The sequence below is a fragment of the Xenopus tropicalis genome, chromosome 2 (assembly GCF_000004195.4).
Source record: "Xenopus tropicalis strain Nigerian chromosome 2, UCB_Xtro_10.0, whole genome shotgun sequence".
Lineage (NCBI taxonomy): Eukaryota > Metazoa > Chordata > Amphibia > Anura > Pipidae > Xenopus > Xenopus tropicalis.
Genome location: NC_030678.2, coordinates 35135310 through 35155167, shown reverse-complemented (window position 1 = coordinate 35155167; position 19858 = coordinate 35135310). Strand labels below are relative to the sequence as shown.

General features: G+C 38.9%; 1 protein-coding gene across 1 annotated transcript in view; it reads right to left on the bottom strand.

The window, feature by feature from the left end:
• smg6 (SMG6 nonsense mediated mRNA decay factor) overlaps positions 1 to 19858 on the bottom strand; it is a 146654-nt gene that overhangs the window by 7915 nt on the left and 118881 nt on the right. Inside the window, exons 14-15 of the mRNA XM_012957457.3 lie at positions 6703 to 6879; positions 2812 to 2955 (exon numbers count right to left, since the gene is read on the bottom strand). Coding sequence (XP_012812911.1) covers positions 2812 to 2955; positions 6703 to 6879 — 321 coding nt within the window. The remainder of the gene's footprint in view (positions 1 to 2811; positions 2956 to 6702; positions 6880 to 19858) is intronic.

Here is a 19858-nt window from a genome sequence, read left to right as displayed (position 1 = left end):
CAGCTCTGTATCAGCGCCTCTTCCATGTCCACAAGCACTGGGTTAGGAAGAGGCTGCTTACGTCCTGAAACAATTGAGAGCAAGATTAGCTTAGCAAGGTTATGGCAATGCCCTCTGTCTATTCAGAACATGACTGCAGCAGCGGTGGGCCAGCTCCAAGCCTTCTGCTTAACCTGGCAATCTCTACAGCAGGGGCAGGCCCCAGAATACTGGAATTTCTCGCTTCCACTTCTTGAAACTCCACATTCCCTCCCACTACAATTAGGTACATGAAAGGTGAGTGTCCGGACTGGCTCTGGGCACGAAGCCAATGGCTTGAGGGTACACATGTGTGCTGCGTCCCAGAAGGGCTTTTACCGGAGCTGTATTACAAGCCGCTCTGCACAGTCTGAAGGGTTCATGCATATGGTAAGGCAGATGTGTCTGGCAAGGATTCAAGGCTACAAAATGAAGAATTATGGAAGTGAAGGGCCCTGGGCACTGCAAGTGGTGGGGGCAGGATGACTGAGAACAAATATCTTTTCCCCTTTGGTTTAACTTAGCAGCTCATCTAAGCAATCAGCTCATAGACGCTCACAAGCCCATTACGATACATTGCAACACCTTTACAATGAGAGGCACAAACAATTCTCACACATTATCCTTATGCCTAATCATTAGATCGTATGAAACTGTGCTTTCATCACATCGTACACTAAATGCTTCATTTCTACAAAGACACTTTTGCCTTCATTGACTAAAGAGCAGCAACAGATCTAAAGGGCAATAAGTGGTCCTTTCTCATTTTTAAGAGTTTCTTTACCAGAAGCACCTATTGTCCCACATATCAACTAGGCCTCAGGCATCCAATTCCTCACAAATTTAACCTTCCCATTACAGATGCAGATTCTGACTTTGCTACAGCTATTTATATATATATATATATATATATATATATATAATCATCTGCTTAGAGTATAAACTATGCTAGTAGCAGTAATACAAAGGCTAGTTATAATTCTGTCTCTGTAAATAAAATTCTACTTCTATCTAAAGGCAACAAACTTCATTTCGAATTAACTTGACTCCTTTTTTTAAAACAATTTGAACAGTATAGTGACAAAGTATGGTGTCTAAGGAAATTAAACTCATCCAGTGAGGCTTATTTTCACTTTAAATGTTCATTAAAAGTCATGAACCATGGACATATATATATATATATATATATATATATATATATATATATATATAAGTTTAAACGGGTCGGCACTCACGATAAATAAAGCTTTAAATTGCCTGGGTGCAGTCGATCAGAAATGGTCCGCTCCACACAGGTTTTATGACAAAATAATGTGATTTATTAGGTGTATAACAGAACTTTGTCATAAGTCCTGTGTGGAGCAGGCCATTTCTGATCGTATATATATATATAAGTCAGCATCATACATCTTGGTAGATTAAAACATTAAATGGCAAAATGGAAAATAAGAGTCTACAATTACTTAGCAAAATATGTGTGCAAAAGTATTAATGTGTTTGATTGGTATTACCTCGTCACTTTATCATTTCTCTCAAACATGGAAGCTCCCTTTCTTTAACTGGGCAAGAGAAGTCATAAGACACGCATTGTTTTCCCATTTCATAATGGGTCACTGTAATGTCCCTAAAATTTTATTATGGCTGTGGCCTCTGTATCTATTCCTGGAAGTACACATCACTGAATTGTTTCATAGAATAAAATATATATACCCTTTTCAACCACAAAGACTTGCAAATACTTACTGAGGGACAAGAGCAGACACTATTATTATTGGGAAACTCAAAAAAGTTTAAAGTATGTTGAGAAAGCAGTGCACAATCCCACAAATAAACAGAAAAGCTATCCCAGAAAAAAAGAGAAAGCAACTTGTCACACTGTGTATATATTATATTACTTATTAACCATTATTTATGCACAACTTTCACGTTTATCCAAGAGGTTCGTGATCAACACCAGTGTACATCCCAGTGCACCATACAATCTTAGGCCTCAATAACAATAACCTAAAACATACACAGAAGGGTCAAGTTTAATCAGGAACTTATTAACCTACCTATATGTATTTGGGTTTTGGAGTGTGGGATCAGGGGTGCATGGGGGTGTGTGGGACCGGCACAAAACATGCTGTGGCCACTCACACTTGAGTGGAGAGGGGTAGCTGTATTTGCAACTGAACTCTCTAAACTAAAAAGTCAAATTTCCAGTTCAAAAATTAGTTTCAATGTAATGGCACACCCTTGACTCAATTCTCTGTTTATTCCAAAAGTAATCACCTGACATGACTATTGCTCAGAATTCCTCATTGGCTACTGCAGACAATAAGCATAGCAATAAATGGGGGACAATTTTAAGCATTTTTACCTGCTCACCCAGTCCATTACCAATAAAGTTACTAGAGCAATAAATTCAAAAATTACAAAATAAAAATAGAAAAATTCTCAAGTGATCAGTTTTACTGGCTGAGTACAGGCAAAACCAGTCACTATCTACTACTGTACTGATTAACAGGAATGACTAGCTTGCTATAAGTTTAAACACAGACCCACCAGGGAGTGTGAACAATTAATTCAAGCACAAATTCTGAAAGTGTGGACAAAGATGCCAATTAGTGACCATAATTCCATCTATATGGAAGCCACCACTGGTTGCAAAGTCCCCCTAATTGGAATTCCTTGTATAATGTCAATAAATGTTAACACAGAAAAAAACATTTAACATGCAGCTATGCGTTACTGTTCTGTTCCTGGGAACTACAGAACAAAATTTCATGTGGCATCATTATATGTTGGTACCTGAATCTTCTGCTGACGACGTTTTTGCTCCTCAACCTTTCTTGCTAGCTCCTGTTTCTTGGCTCGAAGTTCTCTGAAATCATGCTCTGCCCCGCTGCTTTCCGGCTCTGAATCCTCTTCATACTCTTCAATCACTACATCATCCTATTTAAAAGCAAAAAAAAGATAAGAATCTTTTATGACCAGTCACTGGGAACAGAGATTTATTGTGTCACCTGCAAGAGATTTAACCTGTGTTACCTGATTTCCTTTCTGAAAGAAAATGCTAAGCCCACAGACCCCATATTTACATACCATACAGGCAGCGTTCTACAACAATACTAAAACATCTGCTCTCTGGTTCATTTTGACTATTTCTTACAGCAGCACTGTGAGCAGCCCATGGGCCAGATGTGGTACTCAAAGGATTTTTATTCTCCATAGAATTCTTTGCATGACAATCATTTTAACACAATCAGGCACATGAAAAATCAGTGTAAAATGAGTTGGCTCGATACATGTAAAGTTGCACAATATTTACCCAGAAATGCTGGAGCCACAGGCGATTGCCATCATAGCAATATGGACACACGGCTTGCCAGACTATTTGGCAGTGTAACATATAGTCTATGCTATGTCACATTATCCAGTTTTTGGATAAAGAGAAAGCACAGATAGCTAGTCAGGTATTCCTGGCTAAGTCCTGAGTAACTGTACTGAGATATTTGTAAAGTGATCAGGTGCACAGCATTTAATGACTCCTCACAAGAGCAAAAACATTGGAAAATTTCAAAAACCTAGTGAGCAAAACAATAAAAGGTGTAGAATAAGAAGACTGCCAAAAGCAGGATTAGACAAATAGCTAATGCTACTCAATTTTCTCTACTTTTTCACTATTAGCAACAAATCTGTGCAGCCCTGCTTACATGCCCCGCATTCAATGATTTCCACTCATCATTGAATGGCCACCACCCTGAGAACTAGGAACAGTAGAGTCTGCGTTGGAGAGAGGGTTGGTAAAGGTCATACTGGCATGCAAACACAAAATGGTAGAAATTTCTGCACGTTAATAGGATTGATAGAACTAAACTTGCAGAGGGTTATACAGGTATGGGATTACTTATCCGAAAAACCCCTTATCAAGAAAGTTCTGAATTACAGAAAGGCCATCTCCCATAGACTCCATTATAAGCAAATAATTCTAATTTTTAAAATGTATTTTCTTTTCTCTGTAATAATAAAACAGAACCTTGTACTTGATCCCAACTAAGATATAATTAATCCTTATCAGAGGCAAAACAATCCTATGGGGTTTATTCAATATTTAAATGATTTTTATCAGACTTAAGCTATGGAGATCCAAATTATGAAAAGATCCCATATCCGGAAAACCCTAGATCCAGGTTCCATACCTGTACTGGGTGGCAGAACAGTGCATTGAATAAGGGATTGGAATACTGAGGAGCATAATCTAATGAATGTAAAGTTTTAGGCTAATGCCTTGTGGGGCGGATTCTTGGCCTGTGGATAAATGCAGGCCCCTAGTCTTCAAAGGTCTCATTGTTGTGCCTGCACCCAGAGCCATTACGTCGTCCTAGGTGCAATCAGACTAAGTGAAATTTGGCACAAAACTGCATATTTATCTTCCACTTAGTTGGTTGGTACAACTCCCAGCACTCCTGACAACCGGAGGCTGAAGCCGAGTAAGTACTGTAAGGCAGCAGGTTAGACAGGCTGCAGTTTCTAGTTACCATAGACAAGTTACCAAACAAAGCTTAGCAACGAGGTGTCACAGGAAGGATGGTGGCTTAGGCTACTGGTCTCACAGGCCTCCAAGGCGAGTCAGCCAGGCCTTTCTTCCCCAAGATTATCCTGGGAAGGAGGAAGGCAGACTGCTCACACAGCATTCAGTCTCACTTCCTTCTTTCTGGGGAGCCCGTGTCCAAGAGAGGTTTGGAAAGAGGTACGTTTCACCTCACGTGCGGTAGGAGCCTGTTAAGATCAGAAGTTAAATGCAGCTCCTGGTAAGGTCAAGTTCTTGTCAGAAGGGTATTTAAAGTGTGTGCTCAGCTTGTGAAAGAAGCTGGGTGCCAGCGACCCCCCTACTAACCAAAGGGGAACTGTTCAGTTACCAAATGACTAAAAACATAAAAACGAGTGTGTGAGAGTGAAAGGAGGAGGGGCTGCCCCGGTGTCAGGGCAAGGTCACAAGTTCAGTGCGTCTGGGTAGCCAGCTCTCAAGTGAACGTGAGAACACGTGGATTTCCAAGCAACTAATGAAACCACAACGGATACAAACTAACACACGCCATAGTGATATTTAAGGAAATGCTGGCAGTATCTAAGGGTGACAGCACCCTTGAAGTTCTGCCCCTCTGCACTTTTTGTGCCCCTGTGGGAAAATATTTTCTCGCCCATAATTGAACACTTTCTTTTTTTATGTAAGCCAGTCAGATCATTGGTTTCTTTAAAGGAGAAGAAAGGTGGAATCACTGGGGGGTTGCCAAAATGTTAGGACCCCCCAGTAATTAAGATCACTTACCTGATACGCCAGGCTGGCGCTCCTATTAGCAGAAAATCGTACCAGTCTGAGGTACATGCAGGCGAATGACTTCTGTTAACTATATGGGGAATAAGGTACCCCATATTTAAAATATAAGGATATTATAAGCTACAAAAGAGTTCCATGACCCTATAAAGGCACAAAGCCAATGGTGAAGACTTTTATAGAGGTTATGGAACTTTAAGGTGGCTAATAATATCCTCTTTTTTTACAACTGAGGATACACTTATATTACACAATTTTTTAATCCGTTACATGACACAAATGACACCACTAAGCACTAGTTATTACATCACTATTATTACATCCTACAGAATTAGTTTATTCCTTTTTTCATACACACAAGCCATGAATTTACTGAAAATGATATCCTCCTAAAGGGTGATGAAACTTGTGACATCACCCTTTAGAAGGATATCATTTTCAGAAAATTCATGGCTTTTGTGTATGATAAAAGCAATAAACTAATTCTGTAGGATATAATAATAAATTTCACAATTTGGATTATCATACCCTAAGTCTGCAAAAACATTTTAACAATAAACCTAATAGAATTGCGTAGTTATGATCAAGTACAATGCATTATTTTTTTTTTAATTTGAAAGAAAAAGGAAGTATTTGCTTAAAGCTGACTCCATGGCAAAATCCCCTTTCTGTAATTTGGAGCTTTCTGATTACTGGGTTTCTGGATAGGACACAATAAAGTGCTGCAAAGTTATAAGGGCTTAGATTTGGTTTAGCTAGGCGCTTGGATTGCCAAAAAAGACTAGGATATATTATATATATATACATACACACACACATATAAGTCGAATCACCATTTCTAAGCTTCTTAATGAAATCAGGATGTATGGGGTAGATTGGGTTCAGCAGAGGGGGCAGAGGGATGGGTGCTGTCAGCTCTTCCTGTACATGTCAGCAAGGCACTGTTTCACCCTGTGAGCTGCATCACAATCTACGCCCACAAACTTTATCCCCAATCTGAACTCAACACCCCTCCTCCTTCTCCCCCAACTCCCCTCTGTCTCGGCTGCAACACATTATTACTTTAAAAAAACTGAAATGAAAATAATAGCAGCAGATGATGGATTTACTAGAGACAGGGACATATGAAAAAGAATGGTTATGAAGACGTAAGGCAAAAGAGGTGCTTTGCCCAAGGTACGATAGACTGTCTAGCAGCACAGGTGTGAACATTTGGGAGACAAAAGAAAAAAAAGATGTAGTTTAGGAATACTGAATGCTGTTATTAAAAACAAAGAAGTGAATCCACATTTTTACGCTATTCTTAAATTTCCTACCAGTGCCTCAGCGGGTAAACCCCAATGTCTCCCGCTTACAACCAGTACCTGATCTTCCATTTGGTTTCCCTCTGGGCTTCCTGTTTCCTTTCCTATGGTGTCTGGGACGGGTGCCACTGACACATATTTTCCACCCTTGAATGCCAGCAGAGGCTCTTCTTGTCCGCACAATGCTTCCAGGAAATATTTCAGGACTGTGACCCGCTTGCAATCCGCAGCAATAATCTAAGGGGGAGGAGGAGGGAGAGAAGATAATGAGAAAGGAAAACAAAGAGTAGAGGCATAAGAAAAGGGCCAAGTGTTTGGTTAACCCTCTGAATCTTTCACTCCATTTAATGCTACATGAACCTTTGTGAAGAAGTATGACCTGGAACTGTGTGTGTGGGCTTGTAGGTCCCAGTTTTATGTGCCTTTGCCTAACGGTATGCACTGGGTATACCCCACATCAATGGATTAAGTCATGATTAGCCTGGGAATCAGCTTTACAACCCCAGAACTATAAACAATGAGTAATACCCTATTTAAAAATTCACTATATTCTATATTAAATAAACTATACTGATGAAGAATAAAATATTAGAGGCCAGGGGCAGCTGAAAGCATACATACAGTACATTTACCACTAGGACTACTTACCCCAAAACACCTGTATGTATGTATGTAGTCGCACAGTTCCTAGAAACCTTGTACCCAAATTTTAGATTTTGCAACATTCTAAGCAGTGAAATTTTTAAAGGTTCATGAAGACACAATTATTTTGAAATGACACATCAAATACTAAAAATTCTTAGATATTAAAGAAAAAAAAAATGAGCAAACATGTATGTATGTTTAAATTAATTTAGACCTGTGCAGACTGATCCAAAGGCTGCAATTAATATCTAAGAATTTTTAGTATTGGATGTGTCATTCCAAAATAATTGTGTCTTCATACCTTTAAAAATGTCACTGCTTAGAATGTTGCAAAAGCTAACATTTATGGGATAGTGCGGTTTGGTTGATGACACAGTAAAAGGAAAGTGCCCATATGCCTATTACATTTCTTGTTAAATTTGAGTGGATTATCCAGGTTTAAATTAAGGAGAGTTTTGGCCACTTTTCAATTAGAAGGTTTCTAGGCTGTCTAGGGTGGCTTCTCATGATAAAGGGCAGTCTAGGGTTATGAACTGGAATATAGGCATCTTGATTGTTTGGTAATTAAATAGTGTGATTGGATGGCTGCTACACTGCTGAAGACGTAAATAGTAAAGCCAATTGGGTAAAACATTTCAAGGAGGAGGTGAGTTGAGCAGCCAAAATATTCACATCTGTATGACTGTATTGTCCCATCTGCATGACTGTGTTGTCAAGATCTCCCAGACACAGTAGCCCAGTTACACCATTACTTACTGGAACTACTCTCCATACCAATCCTTTATTAGCAGCAGACATGGCACTACCTACAAATCCCTTACTAGACCACCTCATCTTCCAGAAGAACCCCCATATGACCATTTTGCTAACCCAGTCATATGATTTTGTGGTGTAAATTCTTCCAGCATTACCAGCCACCCTCCCACGCGCCGCATTGCTACATCTCAGTCGTGCAGCTGTAATTTAGTGCAGGCACAGTGATGACAAAATCTGCTCCCACCACGTTCAGAATCCCCCCATGCAACACAAGCACCATATGGCAACTGATATGAAGATGATCTGATAGAACTGCTGTGATGCTGCTTTCTCACTGCTTGACTGAAATATAACCAGGCTGGTAACCACTTTCCCAGGCCTAGTTGGTGGCAAGCTACAGATTTCTGTAAAAATAGGAAATGTGCCTGTGGCAAAACTTTGAGTTTCCTCTTTAGGTCTAAATTTACCCAGTGCAGTTGCAGTGTGTCAGCGATGTGACCTACGTGTAACCCCTGCCTGTAACCTGCTTCAGCTCTCAGCACTAGGACTTTCCTTTTCAGCCTCTTGGCTGTGTAATACAAAACATGTGTGAAGAAACCCACACACTCAACCTGTTTGCTGCCACAAACACCCCCACTGTAATGATCTCTGGCAGGAAATAGGTGCCCTGCCAAATGACTGCCGGGGGTTAAACAAGAGGAGGGGGCTGTCAGCTACAAGAACAGTTCTATGCACGCACATATAGTCCCTCCCTGATGGATAGGATAAAAGGGCAAGTACAGACGTAGGTCAGGCAGCAAAACCAACTGTACATGAAGCAGGCAGTGGAAAAGCATACAGTCATGGCCCAAATTGTTGGCACCCCAGAAATTTTTCCAGAAAATCAAGTATTTTTCACAGAAAAGTATTGCAGTAACACATCCTTTGGAAAAAATAACTGAAATCAGTCGCTTCCTATAACCATCAATAAGCTTCTTACACCTCTCACCGGGAATTTTGGACCACTCTTCCTTTGCAAACTGCTCCAGGTCTCTCTTATTAGAAGGGCGCCTTTTCCCAACAGCAATTTTAAGATCTCTCCACAGATGTTCAATGGGATTTAGATCTTGACTCATTGCTGGCTACTTCAGAACTCTCCAGCGCTTTGTTGCCATTCATTTCTGGGTGCTTTTTGACGTATGTTTGGGGTCATTGTCCTGCTGGAAGACCCAAGATCTCTGACGCAAACCCAGCTTTCTGACACTGGGCTCTACACTGCAACCCAAAATCCTTTGGTAATCCTCAGATTTCATGATGCCTTGCACACATTCAAGGCACCCAGTGCCAGAGGCAGCAATTCAACCCCAAAACATCATTGAACCTCCACCATATTTCACTGTAGGTACTGTGTTCTTTTCTTTGTAGGCCTCATTCCATTTTCGGTAAACAGTATGAATGAATGATGTGCTTTACCAAAAAGCTCTATCTTGGTCTCATCTGTCCACAAGACGTTTTCCCAGAAGGATTGTGGCTTAATCAAGTACATTTTGGCAAACTGTAATTTTGCTTTTTTATGTCTCTGTATCCTCCTGGGTCTCCTGCCATAGCGTTTCATTTCATTTAAATGTCAATGGATAGTTCGCACTGACACTGATGCTCTCTGAGCCTGCAGGACAGCTTGAATTTCTTTGGAACTTGTTTGAGGCTGCTTATCCACCATCCAGACTATCCTGCATTGCAACCTTTCATCAATTTTTCTCTTCCATTCACGCCCAGGAAAATTAGCTACAGCCATTGGTTGCAAACTTCTTGATAATGTTGCGCACTGTGGACAAAGGCAAATCTAGATCTCTGGAGATGGACTTGTAACCTTGAGATTGTTGATATTTTTCCACAATTTTGGTTCTCAAGTCCTCAGACAGTTCTCTTCTCCTCTTTCTGTTGTCCAAGCTTAGTGTGGCACACACAGACACACAATGCAAAGACTAAGTGAACTCCTTTTTATCTGCTTTCAGGTGTGATTTTTATATTGCCCACACCTGTTACTTGCCCCAGGTGAGTTTAAAGGAGCATCACATGTTTGAAACAATCTTATTTATCCACAATTTTTAAAGGGTGCCAATAATTTTGTCCAGCCCATTTTTGGAGTTTTGTGCGACATTATGTCCAATTTACTTTTTTTCTTCCCTTTTTTGTTCTGTTCCAATACACACAAAGGGAATAAACATGTGTATAGCAAAACATGTGTTACTGCAATACTTTTCTGTGAGAAATACTTGACTTTCTGGAAATATTTCTGGGGTGCCAACAATTTTGGCCATGACTGTATCTGTAAACCAGTACCAACCATTTCCTGGGGCAACACTCTGGGCCTGTTCTTTGAATGGCATATACTTTCCTTGTGGCGCCAAAAGTCCCCCATGGTATTTATACTCATATCCAATCAACCAATTAAAGGAAAACTATACTTCTGAACAATGTAGGTCTCTTTAAATATATATTGTAAAACATATGTAAAACCCTGCTTTATCTGAATACTTTTTTTTAGCAATATGTGCCATTGGGAAATCCTAAATAGAAAAATGCCATTTTAAGTACTAAGGGCCGCCGCCTGGGATCATATGATTCACGGTGTACACATACATGTTAGATCACATCAGCTAATTCATGGACAAAGTTCTGTATTTAACTCCCACACTTCTCCCTGTTCCTCTTCCATTATTTCCTGTCAGGTGGTCTCTGAGGGAGCACACAGATCATCACAAAATGGTGGCTTAGCGGAAATGATGTAAAAGGGCAATATTTACCAATATATATTCCATTTGGTAAGATTCTTTAAGAGGCCACTTAATGTGGTTAAGTATTCATTCTGGGGGTATAATGCTCCTTTAAGCCATCAAAATCAAGGGTTTGTTCTGTCAATGCACTTCTGACAAGCCCTTAAATGCTCCTTCTCCAAATGTATTTTTCCCTCATTTTAACCAGGTCTATACAGTATCTTATTTTGCCTCCTAATGGGTTTATCATAAAATCCACATCAGCCTCACTATTTATAAAACTTTAGTAGGTCAAAGGAAGGCCCTAAATGTCTAACTTATACAGGCATGGGGGCCAAGGGGATGTAAAACGTAACACTGTGTTCCTCAGCCCCCATTTTGTTCCATATCCACACCAACTTAATGTCACCACAAACAAGGTAATATTCTCATAAGTTTAGTTGGGAATGCACCAGTCAGGACAAGAAAAACAGCTGCTCACAGTATGGATAAAGTCAACTGTATTCTTATCTCTATGGAAGCAATGGTCATAGTGCCTCTAACTGCTCGACACTGCCTCCCATTGCAGTGAATAAGAAAATGCCAATGTGTCCTTTGCACAATTTGTAGGCCAGGGGTCCCTATTTTTTTTTACCCGTGAGCCATGTTCAAATGTAAAGAGAGTTGGGGAGCAACACAAGCATGACAAATTTCCCGGGGGTGCCAAATAAGAGCTGTTATTGGCTATTTGGTAGCCCCTATGAGGACTGGCAGCCTATAATAGGCTCTGTTTGGCAGTACACCTGCTGATAATCTACTTATAATTATCTCTACGAGTTTTTTAGCAGAGGCAATTCTCAGTATTGTCTATAGCAGGGTATTTTGTGGCGTTTAGTAGCCTTGACCAGCAGCTGCTACTAAGTAGCTCTGGGTGTCTTCACCCTTAAAGTGGGATTAAAACATTTGATATAACAAGAACACTTAGATGAAATGATGAAAAGTCATGTGTAGTGCACCAATTGTTAGATATTTTCAGCATATGTATATATAGATGATTAACCTGTGGCCCCAACATATGTAGAATTTCTAAGAGTAAAAATACCACCATGTCTCAATCTGTGAATACTAAAGGCACAATTCCCAGGTCTGACAGAACAACTGCACCTAAATATTGAAATGCAACAATATTAAATAGACATCCTTCTATACATTGGCCCAAGTATGTTTTGTTAAAAGTGATATCCAGTTACCTGAGGTCCCACATAACACTGGCAACATGATACATGGGCTGGGTCATCTAGACTTATGTTAAGCAATTGTTTTATAGATCAAGTTAGTCTCATATAAAACTGGGGCCCAGCACTTGCAGAGATGATAGCACATCTTTTTTAAATATACACATCATTTAGGAATAGGTTTATCTTCCTCTTTTTTCATCCATACAAAATAAATCATATTAGGGGTGGACAAAAAGGAGTGAAATCCTTTTTATAATAAAGTATATTTACATGCCCTGAGTGAAACACACCATTAGAAAGGTTAAGTCACCCTAGTAGCTCATATATCTGGATTTCTATACAGTGGTCAGTGATCAGTTGATGTATGCTTGGTTCCTATAATGGAGAGAAGAAAAAGCCCCCTGGTGGCTGAACTTTGATGGTCATTTTTATTATTCCTGTTAATGGAGCGAGCTTTGGGCAGGCTCAAATTCGTGTAAATAACTGGGTCAGAACAATGAATATTATGGACAGTGCATTAGCCCTGCTGCTCTTAAATTCTCGGGGCCACACAAGCCTGTGAAGGCAGGAGTATCTGCCATTGTGTAATTGGTGCCTTTGTAAATGCTAATAAAGAAATAAATATAATTTAAAGGAACACTGTCATGGGAAAACATGTTTCAAAACACATCAGTTAATAGAGCTTCTCCAGCAGAATCTTGTATTCTGTTTTTTTTAAAAAGCACAGTTATTTTTACATTTCATTTTCAAATTTCACATGGGGCTAGCCATATTCTTCATTTCCCAGGGTGCCACAGCCATGTGACCTGTGCTCTGATAAACTTCAGTCACACTTTACTTTAGTTGGGGTGATATCACCCCTCCCAGCAGCCGATCAGCAGAACAATGGGAAGGGAGCAAGATAGCAGCTCCCAGTAGATATCAAAATAGCACTCAATAGTAAGAAATCCAAGTCCGGCTTGGGACTCCTCCAGTTACAAGAGTAGGAAAAAACAATAGGTTACCTAAAAGCAGTTCTAATGTGTAGCGCTGGCTCCTTCTGAAAGCTCAGACTCAGGCACAATGCACTGAGAGGCGCCTACACACCAATATTACAGCTACAAATAAATACATTTATTGATTCAAGAATAAAATTTTAAGTGGTAGAGTGAATTATTTGCTAATTTAGAAATAAAAGTACATCATAAAAATCACGACAGAATCCCTTTAAATAAGGATCTCGCTTTTCCAAAGCCTCTAAATCACATTACAGAATAAAAGTTATGTGTAGCTAGTAGAATCTATATTTCTATCCACAAACCTATTTGTTTATCCACATTTAAGCTGAATGATGGTGGGTTGACATCACTTTTTGCAAAAAAAAAAAAAAAAAAAAAGGTCATATGCATTTAATTTTGTGTGCCATGCTGTGGTGTCACATTACCCCCCGCAATATCCATACATACTGTAAGCCCTGAAGATTTATTAATTAGGTATTTAAAACTTAAAGCAATGAAAAGTAAAAAAAAATGTACTGGGGTACAAGAAAAGTGCTACAATTATTCATTATTCTGTAGCAGTTTAAAGGGGTAGTTTAACTTAAAATAAATGTAAGTATAGTGCAGACAGTGCTATTATAAGTTTGCAACTGGTTGCTAGAACGTAGTTACCCCAACAACTATGCAGCCGTTTAGAAGGAAACATGAGTAAACCAATAAAATGTAAGCCTTTTGGTAAATCTGCATTTTTGTTGCTGGGATCAGTGACAATTTTCAGTAGCAGGCTGGAAAGAGGTAGATTAATTTAAAATCAGCCATGGCTCTCAGGGATCAATGCAGACCTCTATGTATGTATATATGTGCATATTTATATATGTATGTGCATGCATGTGTAATGTATAGTTTAAGACTGATGAGCTCAGAAATTCTGATAAAACTACAGATTTTTCTCTTTTTACCAGCCCAAAACCACAAATGTAATTTTCGGTGATACTCCCCTACAGCTCGTTAAATAAGATGCCTTTATAATTACACTATAAAAATATGTATTTTGTCTCCAAAGCTTTGCTGGTTGAATGATAACCAAATGTTTTGCAGGGTTCTTGGGAATTCTACCTAATCTTTCACGATAATTGTGCACCCTATAAACATCTGGAACTTTACCCTTGTTTTCTCTTTTGTACTTTGCTGATAAAGGAATTATAATTCCCAAAAATTAATTACACAGCAAAAAGAAAAAAAGCAGAGAAAGAAACCATTGCATCTGGTTAGTATTAGGATCTAACAAAGCCAACACTAATAATTAGTTTTAATCTTTTCTGATTCCAGTTATTTCAGCATTGCCCCCACCCCCCAACCTTGGATACTGTTGGCACACTAACGAAAAGACTCCAGAGAAAGGAACATCAATGGGAAGACTATACATCTTTAAAGCCTTGTCTTATTAACTGGGGAAAATCCAGAGTTCCTTAGTATACATTAACTCTACACTAAAGTGCGTCTTTAGAAAAGGAACAGTGGATTTTTTTTTTTTTTTTTTTTTTACAAACATCCCAATAAATCTTCCAGTAAACTGATTTTTGGAATATTTGCAGAGAACTTTTACTTCCCTATTTGATAAATAAGCCTTATGTCCCTGACCACTAGAAGATAACAGTTGCCAATGACTTTGTTTTTCTCATCTTCTAACGCAAGAAACATTCCATCTTTGTATTGGAAATTGTGCTTAATAGCAGTTTTATAAATCGGGAATGTTTGCTTGTGTTTTACTGTCCCTTAAATTTATTAAAGGGGAAGTTAACCCACAAATGAACTTGTGTTTTTCGTGCTGCCTCTCTTAGATATGGAGTTTCAACTGTATAAACATCTGTTTGACAGTGTAGCTAATTCTTATTACCATTTTTGTTTGTTATTATTTATGTTAGTTATTAGTAATGGTTATTTAGCTGTGGAGGTTCATCAAGTTTTGATCACAATCAACAGTAGCACAGGTCAAAATGGCTGGTGTGATACAACCTTTACAGAGTTTATAAAAATAATCCATTTAAATTTGTAACAGCTCATCTGTCATTTATTTAATCTGTCATTTATTTTATCTAATTGTCTAGGCAAAGAGAATGTGTACCAATTTACTTGACCTAAGTGTCAATCACAATCTTACTTAAATACAAACTGATGCTGATCAAAGCAATATTCCACAATCATATAAAATATAAGGAGTAATTTGTGGTTTATATGTAGCAATACAAAGGTGATAGTGCTGGATTAAGATAAGACACAGATTAATAGTAAGATTGTGCCTGGAGTTATTAAGATATATACAAGCTACTGAGGATTCAGACACTAACATTACAAAACATGATATGGTCTTTTAGGTTAACTATGTTATTGAGTGCCCTGTTATCAGCAACTTTTGAATCAGACATATTATATTCAGGCCATCTCCCATTCCGGTTGCAAACTGAGAGCTTCTGAAGAAAAAGCTATCTTATTCAAAAAGCACAAAAAAAATAAATAAAACAAAGACCAACAACAAACTGTCTCAGAATAACACTGCCTACATCATAGTTAAAGTTCATTTTAAGTTGAACTACCCCCTTTAAGTTTCACTGCAGCTCATCAAAGTAACACAATTAAATTAGGGCAATAAAAAAGCAGTGAAATTATTTATCATCATCATGCTTTCAAACGTCTCCTTGGGCTTCTTAAACACTGACATATTACAGATGAAAGTGCATTGTCTTATATATACTTCTTTATTACCTACAGTTGGATGATAGCACCTGTATTGCATTAAGTGAGGTTTCTTTACCTATGGGTAGAAAGTCAAGTCAAGAAAATACTTGTTTCATGAGCCTTTAACAGATCAGTTCAGTGTTTAATTTGATGATTTTTAAGCCTATGGTTCCCTGTGCAGTTCGGGACAGGTCTCCACAATCCCCTTTAACACACTGACATTTCTCCCTACAATAAAAAATGACAGCGTACTGCAGCAAGAAAACCAATGTCCTTAAATAAAGCAACATAAAATAATACTTTGTGCCTAAAATCCAGGAATGTTTGGTCTTTTTTAAATTTTTCTTAAATTATAGAAAAATAAGAGATGCTTGCTTGCACAAGGAAGCTCTCTCATACACCAACAGTCCTGCTTTATGGGTGAGGTACCAACATGGAGTATCCAGACCCCATTGGTCCTGATAACAAAGCCCTTAACAACAATAATTAGAGCAAGATAAGATTACAAATGCTTAACAAGGCAACAAAATCTAAATGATGATTATATTCCTTTAATTCTAAACCTATTCTAGTTTAGGAAGCTGATGCCTACACTTACCCTGGATTCCCTTAACATCCCATATTAAGCTAATATGAGATGGAGTAGGAAGTACGGGCAGTGCAGAGCAAAACTATCTGACTGCCCCTGGTACTAAGTCTCCTAATAAGAACCATGAGTAATCCAGTGATAGGGTTTGAATATTACTATTGGCAGTTCATGTTTTTACAAGCAAAAGGCTTAGCAGAAATGACAGAGATGTGAGGGACAGGAAGGCTGCATAGGAACGAAAAGGCAGAAACATGCCCAAAGAGAGTGAGAAAGCAAAAGATGCCAACCACACACAAGTAATACTGAAACCCTGTGACCCTGTGACCTGCTCTTGTGGCTCTGTACGAATGTGGTTAATATTTATGCATATTAAGGTTTTTCTCAAACACGAGTCACAGATGGTCTCACGGAAACTATGCCTGTGTATGTGGTAGTCACTAACCTACAGTGTTGCTGTTTGTATGAAAAAAAACCCCCGGGTTGGTAAACACAAGGGCAAGCGGGGTTCAGCCTACTCATCAGTCTGATGGATTCTCTTAATATATCTCATTCTGTAAACTGAGCATTTATTCAAATCAACGACATCTACGTTAGATATGTATCTATTAAATTACCTGCGTCACTATGTTGTGACACCCTCAGAACTGTGAGAATGTGAAGTGAGTACAGGAACGGGGTAAGCCTGGGTGATAGGCAAAGTCACTGACTCACTCCATGTATTCCATAAACATGGCTGCAAAATGACAGTTCTGCACCCACTCCTCTTTAACAACCTAATATTTTGGAATTTCCCTTTTAGGCTTTATTTCTTCTGAAAACTTAAACCTGTTAGCTAATGTACTACAGTGTATTAGTAAGCCTTACCAAACCATAATTCCACTGCTCCCCATTCCATCCTAGGCAGGCTGCCACCAGTGTTCTATCCTATCCTACTGTTCCAGTTTCTTGCTACAGTAGTAATAAGTCAGACTGGAAGGGCAAATATGCAGACCTCTCCTTTCAGTAAATCTGATAACAGATAGTCCTACCTGAAGATTTATTTTTATTTAATACCAGCCAGAGGACTACTATAGTGCCTTGCAAAGGTATTCACGCCCCCTTGGGATTTTACACTAGCATAACAACCTGGAATTAAACTTAGGCAAGGCACTGTATGTACTAAGGGGACCATAAGAGTGAAAACACACAGAGCTACTAGTAGCAGCTACTTGTCACAGCTCCTGAAATACACAATGTTGATCATTTACTGATAATTCATTTACTGTTTTAGCAGGGTATTTTCTGGCATTTAGTAGCCGCTACTAGTAGCTCCACGTGCCTTTACCCTAAAAAGGGAGAAAGCTTTAAACATGAATCGCAATTCAGAATTTCCCCATGATGCAAAGTGGCACTATTATTTTGAATTACTAATTGATAATCAGGGCAGATACAAACATACTACATTTGTTACCAAATGCCCTACTTGTAATTGGTCCCATTCAGACACATAGGTTTTGAAAGTCAGTCAATGTTCTCTAATCCAATTGAGGCTTTGAGTGACTAATTTCATGGGATCTCATGCACATGAACACTCATGCGGTCACTAACATCGGTGTACATGGCAAACGCATCTGTCTTTTAATAAGACATAGCTTTAATGCCTAAGCATGTGTACCTTTGTATTGAGGCTCTGTACATCAGACACTGACACAAGCAGGCTAACAAGGTCATTTGGATGGGGTCCATCAAATAATTACAGTTCATTCTAAATAATGACAATTTAGTATGATAATATAGTTAAAGTTGAATGAAACCCTCTGAAGAGTTAGGCTGTACCAGTTGACATCCACTTTTGGCAACCGACCCCTAAATCCTTCAACCCAGCCTACTGCCTGGCATCACCCATGTTCAAGAATGTCTGTCATCAGATATGGGGCTAGACACAAGAGCAAACTCTTGTTCCCACCCGCCCCTACCTGATGACATTTATGGATTTTGGATAATACAGTCCTTGCACTTCAAAGATTTCAGCTCTCCTTTAGCACAACACGTTTAAAAATCACCAGCCACATTACATCCCCAAGGGACTAAAAGAGACAGAATATGTATAAGCATATATATATATATTTGTGCATAAATTCTTACGCAGACAGGTTTAAAAACATTCACACAGAGATAAAACAGATTCAATATGATAGCTGGTACATATCTGGCCTTTCCATTTAATATTACAAACCATTGTGCCTAGAAATCAGTAGACAATCTCAAGGTTAAATTTCCTGTGAATTTCAATAAAGATGAGACTTCAGTGTGACCTTATGTGGCTGCAGAACACATCAAGATAATGTGATTTCTTTTTAACTGCATGGCATATCATGAACTTAGTTAAGAGAACCATTCTTTTTTTCTAAGGGCCACAACACACTCCTAATAAGCCTCTTTAATCTTTTGCATACATTATGTTTCCACACCAGCAATAATGGGAATCGCCAGTAGGAAAGCATACGCAGCACGGCTACTTTCCAGAGCAGCCCACAGTTTCCTTGAGAGGCAACTTCGGGCTACCTTGCTAAGCCGAAGCGATGCATATGTTTCAGGTGACTTGTGAGGGGGTCACACACAGTAAGGCCAGTTTGCTCTTGATGTAATTGTTCATACATAGCGCATAAATGAGCAACACTGCGGAAGTGAAGCGGATATGAACTGGCCAACACGGTGCATCAGCAGATGAAATATTCTAACCTGCTTGTTCCCAAACCCATCTGGAATCCATAGCAGTAATCCCAACCATAGATACTGGTTGGATAAGTGGGGCAGCATACATGCATCAATAATCGCATGAAACGTCCTGTACATTATTACTGGCATGTGTATTACTAGCTTACAAGCTGATATCTGTGAGACGTCTGGGCGCTACACCCATGTATGTGATAGACTGGTGTGTCTTAGCTTGCAGCAAGGGAGACACACTGGTTTGAGTCAGGCAGTGTTTCACTACTATATATTGCTCATACCAAGTAAATAAATAAATTTTAGCCTGTGTGCACCCCAAGATGAAAAACAACATTGTACAGGGCAATGGCTTTCCTCTTGTGTCTCTTGGCAGAATTTATATTTATTATTGCATTTTACTACATGGTACAGGTATGGGACCTGTTATCCAGAATGCTCGGGACCTGGGGTTTTCCGGATAAGGGATCTTTCCATAACTTGGATCTCCATAACTTAAGTCTGCTAAAAATCTTTTAAATATTAAATAAACCTAATAGGCTTGTTTTGCCTCCAATAAGGATTAATTATACCTTAGTTGGGATCAAGTACAAGGTTCTGTTTTATTATTACAGAGAAAGAAAATCATTTTAAAAAATTTGAATTATTTGCTTATAATGGAGTCTATGGCAGATGGCCTTTCTGTAATTCAGAACTTTCTGGATAACGGGTTTCCAGAAAAGGGATCTCATACCTGTACAAATGACATCGCTGCGTATAATACATATACATAGCACCACTCTGCTGGGACTGGTTACAAGCAAAATGTGTTGTGGAATGGTCTGACTGCAA